Consider the following 21,994-nt stretch of genomic DNA (forward strand, 5'->3'; position numbering starts at 1 on the left):
TAGTCTATGCCAAAATAAATGACCTCTTTCCTAATTTGAAAACAAATTCACTTTATGAAATGATTTACAGCCACACAAATATTCAAGACTTATTTTGAACCATAAGTTTCAAAAGTCTTCACTCTTTCTTAAATGTTGTGCCCAGTCAAATGAGTTCACATAAATTGAAATGGAGAGAGTATAATATTCAGTATTTTAGTTTTAGTAATAATCTAATACTTTTGTTGTAGAAAGAGTCTACTACTCTATTTAAGTACATGTATAAAGGCTTATGATATTAAAATCTATATGCGACAATTTTTATTCAAATTTCTACCTTGTTGTTTGCATCTTTCTCCAAAAAAATCATAACATTATTGCCTTTAACGGAAAAAAAATCTCTATCCAGTTAACGGATTGAACCATTAATGAAAGTTATCACGCCTTTTTTTGTGCCAACAAACTCGTAAAAATATAGTAAAAAATGGGCCCAAAAAGTAGTACTCTTCTTAAAAAAGAATATTCAAACTTGGAAATAATTAATACATAATAAATCTATACATTAAAAAAAGCAGAGCCCCCAAATTATGGGGCCTAAGGCAACGGCCTTATGTCTAAGGCACAAGATGCCCCTGCTTATTTGATATTATGGTATAATTGGAAATAATTGTTAATTTATTGGAGCTAAAATAAGTGCTAAGAGAAAGTATTTTCTATCAAATTTGAATACTTTTCACGTCAATTGGTATCAGAGCTTGAAAAAAACTTATTATTCCTGCAACTTTTAATCCCTAGTTTCCTCATATTTTGAGAAATTTTAAAACAATTCTACAGTGGGTTTTGAACTTAACTAGTTGAATCTGAAGATAGTCGATTGGGGCTGATTCAAAGTGATTCTTAGTGCTTTAACATCTTGTTCTCACTTTGTTTCCGCATTCGTTTGTTTTTCCTTTGATGATGACAAAAGTATGCCAAGGCAGATGAATACTTTATGTAACCTTAGTATGGTTAAATCAAGATGCTTCTTAACATTCTTGAGGAGTCTGTATGATTTCTCTGCAGCTTCTTTAGAAGTCTTCAACTCACATCAATTTTATCTTAATTCCTCTAATGTGAGGCTAACAATAGGAACTCTCATATAGCTTTAACTCATCTGTAGTAAGCTTGCATTAGATATCTTGTAGGAAGGATGCCCTCAAGTCTTTGGTTCAACAGTAAGAGCATCAACACGTGATGTGTGCGCTAGGTGCACGTGACGAGTCAAATACTGTCATGAACAAAAGCCCAACATTTAAGTGGAGAGGGGTAGAGGGGGCACCAGGGGTGGAACAAGAGACTGATGTGCCAGTTCAGTAACTTAAAAGGACCAGAATCTAAAATCCATAAACTTTAAATCTTAGACTCTTCCAGGAAAACGGCCATTGTTGACCAAGTTTCAAACTGTATAACTGGCCCTTTGGAATTTCTCTGTTATCCCCAAATAAAAAAATGATTTTGAAAGGAGGCAGATGGGTTGAAAGGGGTACACGCTGAATAAATATATGAATCAGCAAAATTAGCAATGCAGACACTCTTATTATTACCAAAATTGTCTGCTGTACAAAAGGCTTGCACCAGTCATGACTAAGTAAATTTTCACTTGAGGCAGACAACAATATGACAAAACTGATAAGAGAAAGAGACATTTGCCTTACTTTCAGAACCTTTCATTTGCCTGTCTAGATTTAGGGCTATGCAAAGGGTAAACAGCTTTACTATTTTGCCTCACCAGTAATGGTGATGAATTCCCAACATCTCTAAATGGTGGCCTTTTTGGTACTCCTAGGTCTTTGCTGCTGTATGAATGTTCTTTTCTTCTCCCAACAGGAGAATGTTCTGGCTTACAACTCTTGTCATTGGCTCCGCGATGTTCCTTCCAGCGATGCATAAACATACGGTTTTCATTCTCTATTTGTTTCCCTAGAGAATCAGGTGGCAAATCTTTCCTTGAGATTGTTTCAACAGCTCTTTGTTTTTGCAACTTCTGATTGGCATTTTCTTCTTTCAACCGACAAACCAACACGCGTTTTTCCTTCTCGATTTGTTTGGCTAATGACATCATAGGCGAATTCGGGGTAGACGTTACCTCCCTCGGATCATGTCCCATAGCTTTCTTTGTCCTTGATTTTTCTAGCTCCTCTTTTGCTGCAGATAATTCACACTGCATATCCTTGGCCTTGGTTTCAAATGCTTGTGCTTTGTCTTTCCATTCTTCCACCTATAAAAGCCAAGTAAATGAGATACTTATCAAGAAATAATATATACTGAAACGTTTCAAATCCAAACTTCTTTCTTCAACATGTCACTGGAAAAAACCAAGAACAGATTAATTCTTACAGAGGACTGTAAAGATTGGATTTCGTGAGCAAAATCTAGGGCTCGATTTTCCCAGAAATCGCGAGAAGCCTGCAGTTCTTCCATCTCACCTCTGACTTGCTGCAGCATTTCCTGCATTTGTGACCATTGCTCAGTTTCAGCTCTCACTTGTTCAACGATCCTTCGTATTATAGTCTTGCAACGTCCTGAGCATTTGTTCTCCTCGATTGCCATCATGTCCTGTTTTGTATGAAAGAAGGGTGCAAAAACTGTCTCTTCAGTTCAAAACTAGCAATAAAACTCCGTAATATGATGAAGGCAAGTACCATGTTGGAAATGCATCGATGCATGACTCTTAAGATGTTATACAATATACTGTTTCGTTAGGATAAATTTCACGAATGATCATCGAACTAAAGGTCTATTGCAACAAAGTCATAAAACTAAATGAAATTACGATAAAACACGTTAACTATCCCTACGTTCAGCATATAATGAAAATCGCTAGAGATATCCACGCGCCTGAAAATACAAGTTACCACATAAGATAAAATTGCCAAATAAGAACTGCCACATCATAAAATGTATTGTCCAGTACCTACAACTAAAATTAGCCAAAAAGAACATTTCCAGGCCCCCTCTACAATTACAGGACTTTAGCAAAATATGCAACAAAAAAGTAGGAACAATATCAGAAATTGCTAAGCATTGCAGGAGTATATGGCAATTAATATAGTATTTTGATAACGTGGCAGTCCTTATTTGGTGATATCTTATGTTGATATGGCAATTTGTCCACCATTTACTTTCGAATTTATAACTCTAGGATTCAAGCAGTAGCTAATTCTTTACTACAGTACAGCAAAGAAAATAATGTAAAAGAAGCTCACTAGCTATTACAAAATTATTACAAGTGCTGTACACATCATTTTAAATTAATATTTAGGTACAGACAGAGAAGTACAATTATTATACAAATAGAAAACATTTTAACATTCTGACTTTACCTGAGATGGTTGTCTAGTAAAGAAAGTTGATGAAGGGTCTGTAAAAGAGTCAATTCTCTTGGAAGTTGAAGCAGAACTGGCAACAGAACTGTTAGCTGTGCTAGCAAGTATTGCCCCATATTCTTCCTCCATTCTATCTAGCATACCCTTTGACAGTCCTTCCATTTTTACCCTCACCAACTCCACCTGCAAAAACATTTTCAAATATTTCATTTTCCCAAAAAACAAAGCTAAAAAAATTAGATCAAAATCACTTCAACAAGATGACCTACATCAACAACAGACTGTTTACAGCTATCCTTATTTGATAACTTAAAAAATGCAGTAAATAACATGTTATAACTGATTAAAATATATCATCAAGTAAAAATTTCAATATCATCCATCGGTGCGTATAAGCTAAATTCATTAAAAAAAGTACCACCCCTGTTGTCTTTTTTCAATTTTTTTTATCAATGTACTATCTTACTCCATTATTTTAATGGTCCACGAGGAGTTACCAGTTACCCTTAGTCCAAGGTGAAATTTTCAAATGATAGCAGGTTCTCAAATAGTTCTCCATCATAAGGAGCTAATGCACACAACATTAAAAAGTAAAACCAATTAGCATCTTATCTTTTTCTTAAACAAAAAGTCTATGAGGCTATTAAATGATATACTAGTAATTACTTAGTTGATAAACATGCATAAATGGCTTACTTTATAGCCTCTTTTAAGTTAAATACATAAATCAAGAATACACCTTTTTCTCTTTTTTGCAACTACATAAAAGATAAAAGGTCAAAACTTACATCAGTAGAAGTATTCTTGCTTTCTTTGTCAGTTTCATTGCTTGAGTGGGCCAGTTGTTGTAATTCCTTGAGAGCTTTTTCATCAGTTAAACCTCCAAGCTTCTCTAGCCTTTTCTGTAAATGGCATGCTTTTTTATCAAAATTACTACAATGTCTCACTTCAACATCTTTATTATTTTTACAAATCTTCTTTAACTCCTCAAGTTTTTCTGCCAAATCTTCAATCTCTTCTTCTAATACTGCATTCACACTCTTCCCTTCAAAAATCTTCTTTTTCCCCTGCAAATCAAGTAAGAAAAGTTAAACTTAGATTTTTACTTTGGCTTTTTCTATAAGATAATATACAACAACAACAACAACAACAACCCAGTGAAATCCCACATCGTAGGGTCTGGGGAGGGTAGAGTGTACGCAGACCTGACTCCTACCAAGGTAGGACGGCTGTTTCCGAAAGACCCCCGGCTCAATAAAAGCATAAAACGAAGTCAGATACTGTTAGATAAGGTTAAGAGATTCGGATTCGGATAAGAGATTTAAAGCGATATGGAAATGAAATAATGCAAGCGACACAGATAATACACGATAATCAGAGCACAGAAAATAACCGATAATAGCAGAAATCAGAGCAGATGACACAGGATAACCAAAGCACAGGAAATAACACATAATAACAGATAATAGCAGAAATCGGAGTACAAGAAATTATATTGCAATAATGCGACTACTACTAAGAACGGATAACGAGACTATCTACTAGCCTTCTACCCTAATTTGGGTCCTCCAAACCCTCCTATCTAAGGTCATGTCCTCGGTAAGAAAGAAAAATTGACATTGAACTTCCTCAAAAATAAGAAAAAATTACAAGAAGAATCCAGGACTGTTAAAATGTCACTTTGGACATTTACTCTATGTAATGAAGTAGACCATTTTGAAAACAGTAACCCCATTGCTAACCCTCTTCCATTTAAAAATTGTACTATTTTCCAAATTAAAAAATGAAAAGCAAAGAATATTAAAGAAAATTATTTTCATAGTATGTATAAAGATAAAATTTGAACAGTGGTGCATTTCTTGGGCAGTGGGCTTGCATGAAAAATCTGAAAACCTGTTTTTTCTTTTCTTTCTACATATGACCAAACACAAACATGGATGACTATTCTATTTTACAGTTAAATCTATACATAATCGTTTGGCAGGCGGGATAAGGTGACACATCTCGTGATTAAGTTTGGAATTAAATTTATATTGTGTTTGGTTAATAGTATAAATTTATCTTAATCGTGGATATTATATCTTATCCCATCAAACTTGAAATTATTTTATCCCACTTTCAAATGAAATAACTTAGTCCAAGGATTATAGTCATAAAATTATGATTTCGGGATAATTTAATACGCGAATCAAATAGTATAAAATCATTATTAGAGTCATGTAAAAGATAATTACAGATAACTATTCATATAATAAGAGGAATTAGTTACCTTAAAGTATATTCAACTATTAAAATTTTCTCAAGAAACAAGGAGAAAGAAAAAAAAAAAAGAGGAAAGATACTAACAGAAATGAGAGTTTGAACAGCTGATCTAAGAGTCTTCTCCATCTGAAGTCTATTTCTTTCCAATTTCTTCAAAGCAAATTCTCTTTCCATTCTTAAGAAATTACACTCTGCCCTTAACATCTCTGCCTGAAACCTCCATTTCTCCTCCACAAGCTTCCCCCTGCCACCACAAAGCATAAACAATTTATGTCAAGAACTAGTTTTTTTATATTGAATTGAAACATCATTCTTCCTATTCCACTCTAAAGTTGAATCATATCACTGTAATATTCACAAGAGAGTAAAGGGTTTTCTTTAAAAAACAAATTTGCATTAATTCAAGCAAGATTTGTCAGCCCCATTTTCTAGGAAACTGTAAAAATGGTAACTTTATGTTACAATATTAAACTTGGTTCATAAAAGCTTTTAATTTTACAAACAATTTCTATGTCAAGAATCATTTTTTCACATTGAACCAAATCTGTACACTTGCTATTTTACTCTAAATTTTAATAATCTCATTGTAATATTCATAGGAGAGTAAAGGGTTTTCTTAAAACGCAAATTTGAGCTAATTCAAGCAAAGATTTGTCAGCCTCATTTTTTAGAAACTGTAAATATTGTAACTTTAACTATGAATCAAAACAGAAACTGTTTCTATTTCAAGAATCAATTTTTTCACATTGACATCATACTTCCTATTTTACTCTAGATTTGAATCAACCCCATTGTATTTTTTTTTTTTTTTTGTAGCATTTATACCACTTGACAGTATGTTTAGCGGCCTTGTTGAGGATTTGTAATATTCGCATTTGAGGGCTTAAAATTATCCCATTAAGGTTTAAATAAAAAAAAAAATACTAAATATATAACTTTATCATTCTTTTTTAAACTCACTAAAAAGGAAAGACTATCGCGCTTATATTGTACAAACCTCTCTTTTCCACCTCCCTCCATCGCCACATCATCACCTTCATGTTCTTGTTCTTCAACCCTTTCTCTCCTTTGAGCTGTATTCGAAGTCGAATTCGAAGAAGAAGAAGTATTTGAAGTATTAAGAAGAACAATAGGATTAATAACAGATGAAGAAGAGCTACCATGAAACACTCTTTCTTGATCAAATAAACTCTCTAACCTCCCTTTATAGTAATATTTCTCATGTAGCTCTAAAGGGTTACAAATATGTGAATAAATCTTATTCTTTTTCATACTACTATTTTTGGTATTTTTACGACGAGTTCTACGTGGGAAATGAAGTATTTTTGGACTTGGTGGTGGTGGTGGCGTTGGATGCCATTTTGGTTTTCTTGCTATTGTTGTTGTTGATGACATTATCTCTCTTCTATCGCTATTTCTCTCTGTATATTTATTGGTATATACCTGTGTTTATTTCTCTGGTTTTCTCTATGTCTAGTCAATGGTGGTGATATCAGTGTTGTGTTTTATGTTGTTTAGTGAAACAAGGAGTGTTTGCCTTTTTGCAGTGTATTTGTTTGGTGTAAGAAAATTTGAATTTAACGGTACAAGACTAAACACTAGAGCCTAGAGGAATTGTGGATATGTTTAACGTTTATATATATAGTGGGCGGGGTGATTGAAATGACAATATTGCCCTTATGTGACACACTTTTTGTTTTAAAGTGTATACAAAAAAAAGCTGTCTTTCTATAATTAAAAATAACTTATGTAACACTTAAATTATCGTTTTACCTTAATTAAATAATTTATAGTCACTCAAATGTCTAAAGTGTGTTAAAACCACAAGTTTCAAAAGTCTCCCTTTCTTTTTAAACTTTGTGCCTAGTCAAACGGCGCCACATAAATTGAAAAGAACAGATTATATAAATTATTTTTATATTGTCAGTGTAATTTAACGCGTTTAACATGTTACTTCACTTATTTTACATCTAATTAGTTCCATTTATTATGTGCAATTCTTGTAGTTATATATCTTTTAGATAATCTAGCAGTATAAAAGCTTTTTTACATCGGCAATGTATGAAGTTAAAAAGCTAAATTTAGCTTCTATACACCGTCAATATCAAAAAAATAAACACCATATCTTTTAGAGGAAATGAGATGTTTTGCTTTTTACAATTTGAATAGAAGAAAATAACATTTTTCAGATCTTTAATCTGTAAAAATGAAAATCTCTTATAAAAAGGTCATAAAACAAAAAAGATTTTGTAAGTGGCCTACAAATTCACTTTTCCCTTTACCTGTTATAACACATAACTTGCCATATTTTAAGTTACTAATCTCATTTATTATGACAGATTCTTATTGTTATTTTTAATTGATCTAATAATGTGAAGTTACCTTACATTGTCAATTTACAAAAAAATTAAACTCAAAATTTATATTGTTCACTTGCCACCTTCAAATTATAAATGGAAGAATAAGTATTTTTGAAATGGAAGTAAAAATTTATTTATGTTCCAATTGGTACCCATGCCTTTTGGGAATGTCAAGAATCTTGAAATTTTGTGAGTTAATGTACTTTTACTTTTAGTTACCCTCCACGGACTGTTTTTTTGCTATGACCAACCTGGCGTGCTTCTGATCTTGTGTGTCTATTGGTCCCCTCAACAATCTGTGTGGTTCTCAGTTCTCACTTATAATGAACTGTTTGGATAATGAAACTTAAATCTAATGATTAATAAAAGACAAAACATAAGTGAAGTTGCCAACATGCCATATACTCCACCTGTTTTAATGTATGTATTTTAGCACTTAAAAAAAAAATTAAGAAGTATGTTTTATTATATTTAGTAATAATTTAAGTATGTTTTATTAAATTTAGTAATAATTTTTTACAAATAATTAGGATTGTGGCGAGATGAATAAGATTTCTCCCCATTCAAGCCCTAAGTATGGGGAAAAGAATTGGTAGGGAGCACTTCCACTTTCATGTATTTTATACGGTGTGAATCTGAATTAACGATGCTGCAAAAGTCTTTTAGTACACATTACGAATCTTTAATTTAAATTGTAAAATTCAAAAATCTTATAATTTCTCAAATTTTGTGTTCAATGGAATTAAAACAGATAAAATGAAACGGACGAAATGATAAAATACACTCCCTTTGTCTGCTTTTACTCGTCCAACAACAACAACAACAACATACCTAATATGTAATCCCACAAAGTGGAGTCTCGAGAGGGTATAGTGTATGCAGGCTTTACCCCTATCTTGGAGGTACAGAGGTTGGTTCCGATAAACTACTTTTACTTGTTCACGATATTAAAAATAAATGCCCATTTTTACTTATTCAATTTTAAAAACTAAGAGCAATTTACCTTTATACCTATTTTTTTCTTTTTAGTAAAATTATTATTTTACTTATTGTTTCTTAAGGAATGTGTCAAATTAAATATGAACAAATAAACATGGACTAAGGGAGTGCTATTACAACGGATCTAAGCCCCCGTATGGCCATAAGAATTATTCACTTTATTCCGGAATCAGCGTTTGGCCATGAGAATTTCGAATACAACTTGAATACCAAAAACTCAAAAAAATTATTTTTTAAAAAAAATCACTTTTTTCACTTTTTTACAATTACATTTCACCAAAAACTACAAAACTATGGCCAAACACAACTCCAACTCCAAAATTCCAAAAAAAGTGTTTTTTTTTTTTTTGTATCTATGGACAAACGGGGCCTAAATCAATCATAATGTAGATCAAATCAATGTCTCAACTGTCACACCCCATTTTAACCGGATTAAAGCGGAGTACAACGTATTGGTGATTCCTGTTTATTTTGTTTTAAGGAGTCGCCACCTAATTAATTTAACGGTGAATTAGGACACCTAGAGGTTAACTAAGGCAAAGTTAAAACTAAACCTCAATTAATAATCTGTTTAACCAGTGTGATTCTAGGTAAGGGCTCTATATTATCCTAAAGGGAAGGGGTTAGGCATCCTTTAGAATCCGTTAACTTACGATTGTCCGACCAAACTTAGGTTAATTAATTGAAGTTAAAGATGTAAATGTTAATTTTAAGAAGTGGGTTTGTAATGTTGCTAATGTTTCAAAAGGAAAATATGAATTGCTTAAAATAAGACTTATACATATTGCTAATGCTTTAAATAAGAAGACTATTAAAAATAAGATTAATACTTTGTATAAAAGGAAATCTTAGAATGTTATTTGAAATAAAATTTATAATAGTTGCTAATAGTTTTAAAGGAAGTAGCATAATAAAAAATGAAGTTTACAAAATATGATAACTTACATATAAGTAGAAGAAGATGCGAATTTATGCAATGTTTTAATAAATATTTAAATGAACTAAGCAATGAGGTATTAATTGACTTTGAGTTTTAGAAGTGTGAATAAAAATACAAAATAGCTAATAGATTTTCTTTATCCATTTTTATTATCTTTATTAACTATGCTTAGTTAAAAATATGCCCGATTGACTCAAAACTCGAAGAGTTGTTTAAAATATGTTTGAATTTATGTTTGCATATTAAGGAGAAGTAAATATTACGGATACTATAAATAACTTTAATATAAAAAGAAGAAAACGGAATTTTATGGAATTAATTATTGATCTCCCTTTAAATTAACTACCCATTACTAAAACTAAATCCTACTAGTTGCTAAGGTTCAACTAATTTAAGAAAATAAAGCAAGATAAAGGGTTAGTTGCATAATACAAATTAAATGCACAAAGAATAAAGATAGGAAAGCCAATAAGCTAAATGAGCTCAGCCTATTTTCGGACTGCTGCTGTGTGGGCTTTGGCCCAGAAGATTTCATTTTTTGCTGTGGATGGATTGAATGACGAACGACTCGGGAGAAATTATGGCAGGGAAACGAGTCTCTCGGACTCGTACGCGAGGTTCATGCAAAGAAATGAAAGAAAGAGATTAGTATATGGTCAATGAGGTTAAGCACATAAAATTATAAATTCAAAACAAATCCTTCGATTATATATATATATACCATGTATATCCAAGTGTATTTCATGAACATACTTCACTATACATTTATATATAGATTTCAACTGAAATATACTTGCAACGAACGCACAAAATTTGAACAAAACCAAACTGAATATGATAACGTCACGTACAGGGGACTACTTTATGGGCAGGTTCACAATGCAAAAGGGAGAAGAAATTCTTGGGCATGTCATATGGTTCAAACAAAACGAACACACCAATCTACACATACTAACAACTTGCGGACTAAGCATGATCTGATGAACAGTTGTAAAATCTAAGAGAAACAGGAGGCGAAGATATTTCTTATTCCTGAATGAAACATATTCGAGTCATTATCAATCTTTCTTTCATTTAGAACTTCCAGAAAGAATCAGAAACCAAAAATCTGGAAATCCATTTACTTGCAAAGATATAGACAATTAACACATGACATGATGCTTTAAAGGAAGGTGAACCTTCGAAGATTGATTGTAGTACCTAGGATAGTACCTAGAATAGAACCAAAATTATTTCCAGATCTTAATTTAGCTTGCCAGAGTGGCATACAAGCGGAATAACTTCTGTATTTAAGTGAACATTTCCAAATTCAAGCTAAGTCAGCCCTTTCCAGATTTAGTCCAAGTGTGCAACCCCTTTTCAATGTAAAAGGCAATAGCAGCAATTCAACCAATAGAAAAAGGTTCCGAATGTTCATGAAATTTCAAATGTTAATCTTTCATTCTCAAGTTACCTTTTAAAAATAACAGTTCTATCACCTTATTCACAAAGCTATTCTCTTTTGGATATACAAAAATGTGGCACTGCTTCCAGTTCTCAGGCTAATTCAAAGAGAAGTAAACTAATAAAGGGAAAGAAAGCAAACAATGCCCCAGTCAAGAAATAAATCAGTTCAGCGATCGATTAGTTTGACGAGGAAACCAATTCCTTAAAGGCTTAAGCCTGATTCATATTACCAGTTTTCAGCAAACTTTATCTCAGCCCAAAAAGGAAAGCAACAAGGTTACGGAAAGCAATCTATTTAAGTTGGAAACAATACTCAAACAGACCTAAAAAAACAAAACTTATTGATTGAAACAGGACAAGACCAGGGATCAAGCTAACAACAAACATTCAGCCCTACCAATTTGAGTTACAGCAACAAGTCAAACTAGACCCTGGATAAAGCATATTGAAACCCTTTTAAAGAAAGCCAATTAAACTCTCATTCATTCAAAGAAAATAATATCTGGCCTTCAGGTTTGAGACGATGCCGAGGAATATCCATCCAAACAAATTTTTTATTGGCAGCTATCCAAGTAGTAGTTTACCATAATAACATGATTAGTTGGTTTAATAAAGAGCTTCCTTTAACTAGCAAGAATGAACCGATTCACACATATAGCAACAAATATGAAGCAGAAACTCAGATTAAACCAGACAGTACGACAAGGCTAAAGAAAATTCAAGCTAGTCTAAACTTATATCAAGAACACTAGCCATGATCCAACTAGATAGTATGCAAGTAAGCTACACAAATAAAATTAAACCAAAGATAAACAGACATAAACACTGGGGCATTAACATAAGCTAACTAGAAAAATCGAGATAGGAAACCAACATATTGGAATCTATAGAAAACTAACTGAAAAAATAATGAACAGAACTAAAAATAAAAAAAGGGAAGGAGGATTACGGACCTTCTTCGGGTGCAGCGAAATGGGATTCGAGCTTCCGATATACCTCGAAACACTTCGAAATTCAAACTCGCGTATGCTCAAATTCAAACGAACACTCGACAAGAACAGAACAAGATTTGATATTTTTTGTGACGATATCGAGAAAATTGAAAACTGATGTTTTAAAAAAAAGAACTGGAACAATCAAAGACTTGTATTTTAAAGGGAAATCTGGCGATTCAAAGACTTTGATTCTTGGTGGGTTTTCGCGATTTGAAAGCTTCAGTTCCTGGGGATTTCCTGAGTCAAAAAGACCTCCGTTTCTTGAGGGGGTTTTACTTTCAAAAATCTTATATTTTTTTGGGGTAACTTCCTGAACCAGAAAAAATCCTCCGTTTCTTGAGGGGGGGGGGGGGGGGGGGGGGGTTTCACCTTCCAAAAAATCCCCCGTTCAACTGATTTGGAGATGGATATTTATAAAGCGATTTAGGGTTTCTCGTGACGAAGAGAGAGAGGAGCGGGGACAAGCGAAGGTGGAGGGAACAGAAGCGTGGGGGAACAGCGGGAGTGGGGTGACAGACGCGTGGGGGGAGCGACAAGGTGAAGTGGGGCGGCAGAGGTATAGTGGAGGCGTGGGAGAGAAGGAGCGAAGGAGAGAAAAGAAGAGAGAGGATGGGGGATGCGGCGGAAAGAGAAAGAAAGATGAAGGGGATAAGGGAACCCTAATGGTTCATTTTGTGCAAGACTCGGGTCGGGTCAAGGAGTTAATGGACTAGATATAGTGGATTGGTTGGGTAATTATTTGGGCTGAGTTTGTTTTTAAAATGCTAGGCTGGGCAAAATTAAAAGAATGGGCTGGTCCAAAAATGTTGGTTAATTATTTGGGCTGGGGTGAATTAAGTTGGGCTGGTAACTAAAAATGATGCCAGGGAAATTAAAATGTGGACTGGTTTTGTGCATTGGTCCGAAAATAGTATGAGTTGATTGGGCTACTACATTTAAATAAAAGACCTATTTAAATAACTTGTGTTAAAATATTACTTCATATAAAATATGCAATTATTAGTGCTCAGATAAAAATGGCGTTGTAATAGCCGTGCAATAATATTTCGAAAATCCACAGTAAATAAACACTATTATCTAATTATGCAAAGATAAATGCGATGCGCGTGCGTAAGCTGGCAAAAAATGCCGAAATGATAGAATTGTGAATTATAATAATAATAATAATAATAATAATAATAATAATAATAATAATAATAATAATAATGATGATGATGATGGCTAGTAACTGTAATAGAATAATGAAACGCCGGTATTGATAAGAGACTAGTAATTATAGTAAAATATAATATATATATATATTTTTTTTATTTTTCCAAAAATATTAGAAGCGAAAACAGATATTTCGAAGGAGAGGCGGGACAAAATTGGGTGTCAACATCATCACCACTAATAACATCTATCTTTAATTAAAAACCCCCACTATCATTTTTCCCTTTTGTCGATTGCTTGAACCTAAGTTCAAACAATAACGTTAACAATCTATTTGCAGTAGTAATAATTGGATTGTCAAAACTTTATCATAATATATAATATAATATATATATATATATATATATATATATATATATATATATATATATAGGGGCGCATGATTGAAACTATAGACTCAAACTACGCTATATAAATTTGGGCAAATAAACTGAGAATTAATCACTGAAATGAGCGGGGTTTACTCAGAGTACACCCAAAGAGTAGCTGTTGCGGGTTCCCTACTTTACATAAAAAAACAAAAAAAAACAAAAAAAAAAAACTTAAATCAATCTTTTTTTTCCTTTAATTTTTTTGTGTTGTGGACTAAAATTTACTTTTTCCCATTGAATAAATAATTGACCTCTTGCCTAACCCTAATTTGATCAATGATTGAGCTAGACGGGTGCAAGGGGATTTATATGAGCCTCCTTTATCAAAAAATTAAGTTGTATATAAAATGTTGAAATTATTTTGGTCTGCATATAATAGACTTTGAATTCTTTTGACTTATTCGTGTGTTTATTTTTTTATTTTTTAAATTTTCTTAATGAAAATTCTGGCTCCTTCGCCAAGTTCTTCAATAACTGGCTTATGGAAGGTTCTTTTTGTATAAATAAATCAAAGTTGCAATTAGCAGATCTTCACCGCAGTTGACATATCAAAAGAGAGGTTCTTTTCCAATAAAAAATTTAAATATTAAAAAAAGGAAAAGAAAAGAAGACATTGATGCCTCACGAAGGAAATTAAATACAAGTAGTCCATTAAAAAAAGGAGCCAAAGTCCAAGAAAAAGCAGAACAAAATCACACGTTTCAAGATGTTATGTCCCTTTTAGTCTCTTAATTTCTTCGCTCCCTGTGTTTCTAAGCGTGACTTTAATTATTTAATACTATAGTTTCATTTTGCTTTATATTTAATGAGACTAGGATCTTTCAAGAATTTTTTAAAAAAACTTAAATAAATGTGGTCCGTGCCGTTTAAGTTGTGTATATATGTTATGGTAGTCAATGGGTAAATTAAATGCTTTAGATCATTGTTTCTCGAATTTTTCTTCTCAAGAATTTACTCCCTCTGTTGCAGATATTTATCGTCTTTACTAAAAATACTTGTCTTAAGATATTTATCTTTTTATTCACCCAAGATAAAATTAAATAGTTTTTTCCATTTTACCGTTATATTAATTACATTAATGAGCTTATTTTGTGAATTTACATATCAACGTTTAAAATGTTTCATCATTAATGGAGTAAATATTTATTGAGAAGAAAGAACACAATGAAATATGTTGAGTAAAATAGTCAAAACCCTTATAAATGTTTTCTTAATGAACGTGTAAATGAAAAATGCTACAAATATTTTGAGACGGAGGGAACATAATCCATTGCAGAAAAGAGTCAAAAATATGTTTGACATATGAAAAATTACTTCAAATTACTCTTTTCACCTATTGATCTAATAATGCCTTCGTTCCACCTATTGACCTAAAAATATCTCCAACTTTGTTTTTGGTCCATGAATACCCTTCAAACTAACATGTTATATCTGATGACTTTGCAATTTAAAATAGTCACGTATTCTAATTTGCCACACATATTACTTAATTTAAAATTAAATTCACTCATTTTTTTATCCCAAACCCACCCCTAATAATCCTACACACGCTTCTTTCACAATTAAAAACTATGATCAGTGTGGAGCATGTACGCTGACACTCACAGTACTAGTTAAAATTCGTTTTGTTTTGATTCTTCTGCTATGAAATTGATGTATAGTGTAGCAGTCATAAAACTTGAGAACAAATGGGATTGTGGGTTTTAATTGTGAAAGAAACGGGTCAGGATTATTATGGGCCGGTTGAGTTAAAGAAAAGGGTGGGTTTAATTTATAAATTAAGTAATATATGGGACAAATTAGAACATGCAACGTGGCTATTTTAAATTGCAAAAAGCTATCAGGTTCGTCTGAGGGGTATTCTTGAGCAAAAAAATAATTGTTGGGAGTATATTTAGACCAAAAAAATTGGAGAAGGGTACTTGTGAGCCATTTTTTATACGTTAGAGATATCTTTGGCTCTTTCCGTCATTGGAATAATGGATAAATATGACCACAAATTTTTCAAATTTAACTTATATCTGTTGTTAGTGAATAAACTTTTTACACTATCAATGCAATTTAATTAACATATTAAAGTAGGTTACTTATTTTATTTTTGATGTCATTAGTTTAATTTATTATGGATGTTATACTTTAAACGGAAAAGAGCCAAAATTACTCCTGAACTTTAGAAAATAGTTCATTCATACCCTTCGTTATACTTTAGGGCCAATTATACCCTTACTATTATACTATAGGGTCAATTATATCCTTATGTCCAATGGCTGCCACGTGGCATCATCCCAGCCCTTCAAAATTATTTTACCCTCAAATAATTTTTTACCCACTAAAATAACCCAACCCGACCAGATTTTTTTTTCCATCCAAACTATACGAAATTTTATTTTTTTTGCTGCAAAAATTATCCGTATTAGTTTTGCTGAAAAAAAAATCTGGTCGGGTTGGGTTATTTTAGTGGGTAAAATAATTTTAAAGGGCTGGGATGATGTCACGTGGCAGCCGTTAGACATAAGGGTATAATTGACCCCATAGTATAACTGTAAGGGTATAATTGGCCCTAAAGTATAACGAAGGGTATGGATGAACTATTTTTCAAAATTCAAGGGTAATTTTGACCCTTTTCCGTACTTTAAATGATCAATAGCGCAAACAACTTTTATGTTATCAGCATACAAAAGTTGAACTCTTTTGCTCAATTACCTGTGAACCATATATTGTTATAATTTGTGACATACACCGAGCTAGTTCTTTCAGATTATTTATATATCCATAGTAATTTAAGTGTTGCAATAACACATATGTTAAATAAAATTTCCATAAAATAGGTAAAAGCTTATTCGTACAGAATGTTTACACCAAAGTCAATAAATGTAAGACATGTCTTGCATATACACTTCTCAAATAGTGAAACGAAATGCATTTCCACTTTGATTTGTTGATTCTTATTTACTCCCTCCGTTCCATAATAAGTGTCACCTTAGCCATATTTTTTTGTCCCATAATAAGTGTCACTTTAGGATACCAATGCATATATTGACTAGTTTTCTCCATCTTAGCCTTGGACAAAAAATGACAAGTTTCTTTATTCAAGGCCAAAAGTTGGATTCACAATGTCAAATTTTGGGTTCACGTGAAAATGAAAGTTTTGGCCTATGGAAGATAGGATTAGTAAGAGACAAAAAAAGTAGTAGTACTCTAAATGATGATAGTTGGGTTTCCAATGTCAAAAGATGAACTACTTGCTCTAATTATCAAAAGGAAAAAACATTTTTTTTTACATAAGGGTAATTTGATAAACTTCACACTTCATCATTAGTTTCTTAATATGCGTGTTTTTGACTAATGTGACACTTATTATGAGATGGACGGAGTATTATTTAGTTAAATATATGCATTAATTACTAATATTAAGTAACTCAGAAGTCTTAGTCAAAAATTTATACTCCCTCCGTTCACTTTTACTTGTCCACTTTGGACCTTTCACGTTGTTTAAGAAATAATAAATGAAGTGCATAATTTATCAATGTACCCATATTAATTGGTGTATATTTTTATTAAATTTGAAAAATGATTTGAAGTGAGTAATTAATACTATAAGTAATACAGAAAAAAATAAATTGTCTTATCTTGATATACTAAAAGTAACAAGTAAAAGTGATAATATATTTTTGAAATATTGGATAAGTAAAAGTGAATAAAGGGAGTGTATGTCACTGAGTTGTTTGACATAAAAGGAAATTGAACAAATTATAAATGTGCTTTTGTCACTTTGTCATTTATTGCATTATTGCAATGCAGGAAAACAGCACCAGAAAAGGCTCATTCCTTGTCAGCCTTGGCTCAACATTTAATTCTTTATTACCTCCTCCTTTGCATGCATGCTTTCATATGCTATGATTCTCTTGGTTTTCACATCTACTTTGTTAACCCAACATTTTTTACAAATTTGAAATAATAATTTCATTGTAATATAGTATTCCATGTTTAATACTCCATCTGTTTCAATTGATGTGTGAACCTATTTTCTTATTAGTCCATACAAAGAAAATGATCTCTTTCTATATTTGAAAACAATTTATCTTTTTGCATTAATTTATAGCCATACAAAATATACGTGACTCATTTAACACAAGTTTAAAAATCTTCTTTTCTTTCTTAAACTCTGTGTCCAGTCAAATAAGTTCACATAAATTGAAATGGAGAGAAGATTGTTTTCTTACTTTTATTTGCTTCTACTTTAATGAGCTTTTTTGCCTTGGTAAAACAATTGAATCGTTGAAATTAGAAATAACTTGTAAATCTTGATAAACAGAGACGTGTAGTGGTGAATTGAAAATTTAAACATTATTGCAAATTCTAAATCCTTAGATATTCACTGACTTACAACTTCCGTGCTTGATGGAGAAGAAGCGAACAAAAGCATGCTCGCTTGTTGTCTTGTTATACGTCACCGACAGGAATCGGTGCATCATGAACTCCCTTCCACATATTTTGAATGTTGCGGCATCAATTATCTAGTTACATTCTATTACAGGAGTCTTGGAGCAATGGTAAAATTATCTCTATGTGACGTATAGGTCATAGGTTCGAGCCGTGAAAGCCGCCACTAATACTTGCATTAGATAGGATGTCTACATCACACCCCTTGGGGTGTGACCCTTCCCCGAACCCTACTAACGCGGGATGCTTGTGCACGCGCTGCTCTTTAATCCATTACCGGTGGACACCATTTTGAAAAAATTTGTCTCGTTTTTACTCTTGTCAAATTTTGTTAGGTTCTTTGTCATACTAATTGATTTGAATCCATAATCTTTTGGGGTGTAACATTTTATTTTTCTTCGAGTTAAAATAGGCCCTGTCAAAAACTAGTTCCAGAAGCATCTTCTAAGAAATGTCATTTCTTCTTGCCATTAAAAAAAAAAAAAAAAGTTCAATTATTTTTTCTGCCAAGCTTTTTGAAACTAAAAGGATTTCAAGCACAGTTTATAAATGGGAAAAGGTGAGTGAGTTGATCTTTCAAATTTGAAATTCAATTTCTTAATGTAGTGTACTATATTGCAACATGACAGTATAATTTCCATGCTGTATTTTTTGATAAAACCAAATGGAAAAGTTTGAGTACAATCCAATGTTAGAATCTTACACAAGTGGACGTTAAAAATGCACGTTATAATGTGAAATTAAAACTATTTCGTAGATCCATGCTGTATTTTTTATAAAACCAAATGGAAAAGTGAGTATAATCCAATGTTAGAATCTTACACAAGTGGACGTTAAAAATGCACGTTATAATGTGAAATTAAAACTATTTCGTAGATCCATGCTGTATTTTTTATAAAACCAAATGGAAAAGTGAGTATAATCCAATGTTAGAATCTTACACAAGTGGACGTTAAAAATGCACGTTATAATGTGAAATTAAAACTATTTCGTAGTTCTCCTTAACCTTATATCACTATTAAAACCACTGTATTCGAGAATTTGAACTGAAATACTGTTAAATAATCCACGTTAACTTGTAATACGATGATTAGTTTAGCTTATTCTCAATTTTACCGTTGTGAGGGATTTCACAAATCACAATAATTATAACGATTAAAAAACTACTCCCTTCGGTTCAAAATAAGTGTTCATGTAGCCTTTTTATTTTGGTTCAAAATAAGTGTCTACTTACATAATCAAGAAAGAATTAATTATTTTCTTCCAAATTTACCCCTATTTAGATAATTGAGTTTTCATGTAATCAAGAAACTACATGAATTAGGTAGCAGTATTTAATCAAGGGTAGTTTAGTCAAAATACTTATTTTTCTCTAGTACCCAGTTAGTAATTTCTTAAGAGATGTGTAAAAAGCTAAGTGGACACTTATTTTGAACCGGACGGAGCACTACATTTGATTTAGTGAAGAGCCACAGGTTCCAGTAATTATGTGATCCTAGCCAATATTAAGTTAATTATTTCTTCCAAATTGACCGTTTCAAGTAATTAATTAATTTTCTTGTTATCTGAATTTTTAAACTTTAAAAAACTCTAGAGTTGAATATAAACAAACTCTTAAAGTCAATGTTGATGTTAAGAGAAAGTACAAATGATTAGCTAGAAGTAAAGGATTGCTTTGTCCTATGTATTGGACATTACAATTTGTTTGTGTTTTGTAATTCCAAAATAATTCTCAAAAGTTCAAAATCTTCACCTAATACTGGAAGTTTTCTATTTAAACTCTAGTACACATTTTAATATGCTACTTTCACATTATTACAACACTTATAAATGACCAAAGTCAGCTTTAACTAAAAGGGTACTTCTTTGTTTATTAGTATAAAATTTTGAAAATAATTCTGGTTTCAAGTGAATTATTTCGGTAACTTTAGTTATTTGTGACATAGGCCCTTGATATGTGATGAAACAGATTCTCAGACCCTTGGGCTCGTTTGGTTGGGGAACAAGTTATGCCGGGATTAATTATTTCGGGATTGCTATCCCACCCACAATGTAGAATAAAAATAACACTATAATCTCGGGATAAGATTAGTTACCCCGAGATTTTATTCCAACCAAACGTGAAATAAACTTATCCCAAATTTAATTTCGAAATTAATTACCCCTTATCCCTTATACTATACGAGCCCTTAAAGCTTCGAGAAGTGTCAAACAGTGAAGAACGTATAACCCTAATGCACATTATTATCAGTACAACCCCAAAGAGGTGATAAAAAGGCAAAGATTTTAACTTTAAATGCTTGTATTTTTGCTGAAACAATGAAGGTTATTCTTCTTTTTCAAAAAGTTGTTAATCCATTATGTGTCAACATATTATGCTGACTTGGCCTAGCTTTATCATGACCCAAACCCCAACTGTCACGCCCCGAAATGGATTGAGACGTAGCTGGCATTTGATGTCGTTAACTCTTACAAAACGAACTGCTATAATTCTTCTATCTAAATCATGTCCACATTCTAAGTGCAAGAGGAGGGGCGAATTGTAACTCTTTTTTTTTCTTTATTTCAGTTAATCAAAACACTAATGTTCACTTATAAAATTAAAGGAGCAAAATTGTAAAGTGACGCGATATTTTATATTGATTTGTATTCAATGTGAATCTTAGTAGGCATTTGGCCATGCGATATGAAATCATGATTTTATATTTTGATTTCAATCAGCGTTTGTTTATGCAATTTCCATAAAAATTCAACCTCAGCTTCATATCATGATTTTAAATCCCAAATTCTCCAAAAAAGTATGATTTGAGATTCCAAATCATGATTTCAAAATTTTTTTAAATATAAAACATGACACATAAGTTTATATTTTGTTAAAAAATATCCGTAAGTTGGTAGATATATTTACCAACCATTTATATCAAATATTAAAAGATCTGCAAGTTGGTAGTATATTTATAATAAATTTACTCGTACCAACCATATACCAATCGCATTTACTTATACAACTCATGTTCAATTTTTTTTTTATTGAACTAAAGTTCGATCACTTAATGTTGTATTTCTTAGAATGGCCTTCTAGTAGCGTATTAATTTTGTCTTGCTCATTTGGTAAGATTGTATAAGAATTGAGAATGTTTTTATGGTTTTCACAACTTGTGGGATTTTTATGTCCATGAGAAAAAATACAACTTAAGGAATCCAAATTGTATGCCCAAACAAAACTTCAACTTCAAATCATCGTGATTTCAAATGGGTCATTTGCACGATTGCCCTTCAAAGGACTGGTCTTTAGTTTTTGCCCCCAAATTGTTGGTCTTCAATTTTACCTTTCGCCTAATACCCCGAGATTTTGGGTTCGAATTGCGGCTTAGTAAGAAAAAAAATGAATTTCGCAGGGCAGAGGTTTGTAGCAAAAAAATAGGCCTAGTCGGGCAAAAGTTATGCCTCAATAGGTTTGCCTTAAGGCAAACTTTTACCCAAAATTAGGCCTTAAGGCCTATCTTTGGTCCAAAAGTTAGGCCTTAAGGTAGACTTTTGCCCGAACTTTGCCTAGACTTTTGCCCGAACTTTGCCTAGACTTTTGCCCGAACTTTGCCTTATAAGGTTCAAACTCTACCCT

The 21,994-nt window shown here is 32.2% G+C and overlaps 1 protein-coding gene across 1 annotated transcript; it reads right to left on the bottom strand.

Annotated features, from left to right (window-relative positions):
- Window positions 1-1,534: 1,534 nt before the first annotated feature.
- LOC132643594 (uncharacterized) lies at window positions 1,535-7,200 on the bottom strand. The gene is made up of 6 exons (XM_060360057.1): window positions 6,604-7,200; window positions 5,691-5,850; window positions 4,133-4,411; window positions 3,342-3,527; window positions 2,356-2,574; window positions 1,535-2,236 (listed from the first exon to the last, which is right to left on the bottom strand). The coding sequence occupies exons 1-6, from the start codon at window positions 6,999-7,001 to the stop codon at window positions 1,676-1,678; spliced, it is 1,803 nt and encodes a 600-aa protein (XP_060216040.1). The 5' UTR covers window positions 7,002-7,200; the 3' UTR covers window positions 1,535-1,675.
- Between the last annotated feature and the right edge of the window lie 14,794 nt (window positions 7,201-21,994).

Source organism: Lycium barbarum, chromosome 6 (assembly GCF_019175385.1).
Source record: "Lycium barbarum isolate Lr01 chromosome 6, ASM1917538v2, whole genome shotgun sequence".
Classification (NCBI taxonomy): Eukaryota; Viridiplantae; Streptophyta; class Magnoliopsida; order Solanales; family Solanaceae; genus Lycium; species Lycium barbarum.

Coding starts and splice junctions, on each gene's coding strand:
- LOC132643594 (XM_060360057.1), bottom strand. CDS start 7,001: ATGTCATCAACAACAACAATAGCAAGAAAACCAAAATGGCATCCAACG. Junction 2,575..3,341: donor TTACTAGACAACCATCTCAG/GTAAAGTCAGAA, acceptor CATACAAAACAG/GACATGATGGCAATCGAGGA. Junction 2,237..2,355: donor TCCAATCTTTACAGTCCTCT/GTAAGAATTAAT, acceptor TGGCTTTTATAG/GTGGAAGAATGGAAAGACAA.